The sequence below is a fragment of the Neopelma chrysocephalum genome, unplaced genomic scaffold (assembly GCF_003984885.1).
Source record: "Neopelma chrysocephalum unplaced genomic scaffold, ASM398488v2 Primary Assembly neopelma1_76421, whole genome shotgun sequence".
NCBI classification, from domain to species: Eukaryota; Metazoa; Chordata; class Aves; order Passeriformes; family Pipridae; genus Neopelma; species Neopelma chrysocephalum.
In genome coordinates, this window is record NW_020909803.1 from 1 (window position 1) to 3234 (window position 3234).

General features: G+C 55.4%; 1 protein-coding gene across 1 annotated transcript; it reads right to left on the minus strand.

The window, feature by feature from the left end:
- Positions 1 to 438: 438 nt before the first annotated feature.
- Positions 439 to 3111, minus strand: LOC113979357 (killer cell lectin-like receptor subfamily B member 1B allele A). Its single transcript, XM_027706771.1, has 6 exons — positions 2930 to 3111; positions 2230 to 2328; positions 1816 to 1944; positions 1245 to 1399; positions 946 to 1070; positions 439 to 719 (listed from the first exon to the last, which is right to left on the minus strand). Exons 1-6 carry the CDS (start codon positions 3000 to 3002, stop codon positions 551 to 553), a joined length of 750 nt encoding a protein of 249 aa, XP_027562572.1. The 5' UTR covers positions 3003 to 3111; the 3' UTR covers positions 439 to 550.
- Between the last annotated feature and the right edge of the window lie 123 nt (positions 3112 to 3234).

Here is a 3234-nt window from a genome sequence, read left to right on the forward strand (position 1 = left end):
CAAAGCAGCTGCCGTATCTCTGCAGCAAACCCCAACCTCACCTGTAATAGAACCCCCCTCACAGAACCGCCAGTTCCCCCCATCGGTGACACCCATGGAGGACGGGGCTAAATGGTTCTTTGACCCATCACTCTTTGTTCCATTTAGGTGGGTTTAGAGTGAAGACACTGAAGGGACGGGTGTTGGAATATGTGTGTTTATTTTAGGAGAGTTTGGCTGCAAAGGAAAGCAGGGATGGAGCCACTTTTTGTTATCTACAGTAATGTAAAAGCATAAAAATAACACTTGAGTGCAGGGACTGAGATTATGTGACTCTGGGAGAAACTCAAGGGGAACTTGGCAAGATAAATGCAGGTGTGGTGATAAATCCGTGGCGGGGGGAAATTGCTTGGGAGTATTTTTCTCATGGGCAGAGAATGAATAACTAAAAAGTGGATATAGAGAAAAGCTACTGACAGGAATTTACTGCTGATGTATCGGGGTGCATAAACCATGAAAAAATTGTAATAAAATTTATTTTTGTACCACACGGGGTCCGTGCCCGAGTGTGTCAGGTGGAGGCACAATCCAGCTTCCCAACGTCTCCTGCCGTGGGCAGGGAGAGCTGGAAAGGGTCTTTTTGGCAAACCCACTTGTTGTCATTGTCACAGACATCAGCATCCAAGCTCTTGCCTTTCAGGGTCCCACACCCTTCATCCAGCTCCGGCAGGACCCCAAACCTGCACAATGAAGGGTTTATTGGCTGAGAGGAGCAAAGTGCCCCATGACCCCAAATGTGCCCCATAACCAACCCCAAATGTGCCCCAGGGCCCCGACTCTGGGTCTGCAGAGTGTTTCCAGAGGAATCAGAGACCCCTGCATGGCCCCCAGCAATGTGTGGACGTGGATCGGGGTCTCAAATGGACCAAAGCTGCTTTTTTACCCCCCCAGACCTCGGACACTCACCTGTGGGGGTCGTAGGGGGTGTTGTCCACCCATGTCCACTTCTTCTTCCGTGACCTCAACCCGACCCACACCGACTGCAGGATCCTGCCTGTGACACTCTCCTGGGACGTGGAAGGGACCAGTTGCTCCAAAAAATCTCTCTGTGGGGAGTTCCATGAACAAACCTGACCCCCCAAATCCGTGGGACACGAGCGTCCCCGTGCTCTGAACCCCAAACCCTCCTGCTGCTGGAAGCCTTTTGCCCCCCTAAAAACCCAGGACTTCTGGGTCCTTTCCAAGCCTTTTCCTCCCTGTTTTACCATTTCTGCCTCGTTCTTGAGCACCACCAGCTCGGAGCCCTGATCTTCGCAGCTTTTCCTGCCCCGGGTCCAGGTTCCAGATTCCTTGGAGAGCCGGTAGCATCTCTCCCCACGGAGCTGCCAGTCCTGGGGGCACAACTTGCAGCCAGCAGGGGCTGGAGAGGAGGAAAGGCCACGAATGAGACACCCCAAAGGTGAGTGAGGTCTTCTCCAACCTCCCAAATCGAGGCATCAACCCTCGAGTTATTTCCCAGTGTTGTGGTTTTTCTGCTCTGCCACCACAGAGGAGGAAGAAGAAGAGGAGGAAGAGGAGGGAGAAGATGCAGTTGGGTGACCATAAGGGCACAGTGGGTGTTTGGGGAGGAGGAAGGGTGGTGAGAAACATCCCCCCTTGGGCTGACCCTGCTCCTCCAGGGAGGAGGTGGGACCGCCAAAAAATCGCACGGAAAAGAGAAAATTCTCCCTTAAAAATGCTCCTTTTTGCCCAAGAACCCTCGGTGCAGGAGACAGAAGCTCCCCAAGGTCCCACCTGAGCCTCTCCCAGCAGAGCCAGGTGGGGAAGGGGTCTCACCTGGGGGGCTCTGCCCCTGGGGCTGGCAGAGGTACCGCACCAGGGATGGGAAGATGCTTCGCTCCGACTGGTTCCTGTCCTGGATCTCGACTCTGGGGTCACTTTCAGGACCTGGAGAGCCCTGAAAAACTGGGAGCAGAGACCCGGGGTGAGGAGCTGAAGCCAAACCACAAACCCCAAACAAAACCAGGTTGGGTTTTGCCTCTCCGTTAATGAAGTTGGACCAAAGCCCACGAGTCTTTCCCTCCTCCCTTGTTCTGGGTGTGATCCAGTTGTGCCCAGAGGGGGTTTTACTCTTGGCTCTCGTGCCTGCACCAACCCTCCGGGGCCTGAACCGCTGCAACAAACCCAGATTTCCGCTCCCAGGCCTCTCCTCGCCGGGGTGTGAGGTGGAGATAAGAGCTGGTTACTCACCCCTCACGCTCAGGACCACCACCAGCACCAGCAGCACCAGGTGCCCCAGCGCCCCGGCTGCCAGGAGGACTCTGTGCCACCACGGGCACGGGGCAGGAGCTGGAAAAGGCCACATTTAAGCTTAAAAAATATAAAAAAACACGAAGAAGATTGGGGGTTTAGAGAAAAAAAAAACCCTCTGCTGAGCTGCGAGTTCGAGCAGAAGTTTCTGGTTGCTTCGCTTCCTCCAAAGCCATAAATCCCCCCCTGACAGGGCTCGAGCACCCCTGGGGGGGGATTGGGGGGCTCAGGGGGTGCAGCAGCCTCGGGAGCAGCCTCGGGGACCCAGGGACAGAGGGGAAGACCTGGGAATTCCCAAAATGGGCTCAGTTTCCAGTTGGGAGTTGGTGGCCGTGGGTCCCTCCAGCCCTCGACTCCTCGGGGGTCCGGACGGGGCTCGGGCCCTTCCCTGCCCTCCCAGGTTTGGTGGCTCCCCCGGGGTCCCTTTTGGCCACCAAGTGAAGGGTCTGGGAAACAAAATTCTTCCAGTTCTGGAGATTTTCCAGCCTCTCCTGTCCCTGGACAAGCCCAGATCCCATTTTAAAGGGAGCCTGGAAACCCTGAACGTGGGGATGGAGAAGCAAAGGAACCCCAAAGGTAACAGACCAGAAACTCTTCCCAGGGCCCGAAACAAGCCTTTTTTCCCCCAAAACACACTCACCAGGACATTTCTCAGCCGGGGAAGGCCCGTTCCCAGGATGTCTCAGATCGGCATAAACGATTTCCCCGGCCATGGTGGCTCTGGAGGTCGTTGGTGCGACCAGAGAGCGACACCGACCTCGGACACCTTCTCACCTCGTGACCAGCGCGCGTCCGGTCCCAGGAAATGGCACCAACCTGGCCTTTTATCTGCTTCTTTGTTGTTTTTTTTTAAACATATATCTCTATATATTTAAAAGATTTCCTGGGGAAAGGGGGCCTGTCCCCAGCCAGGAGGAGGAGGGGGCTCACCTGGAGGTGCAGGGT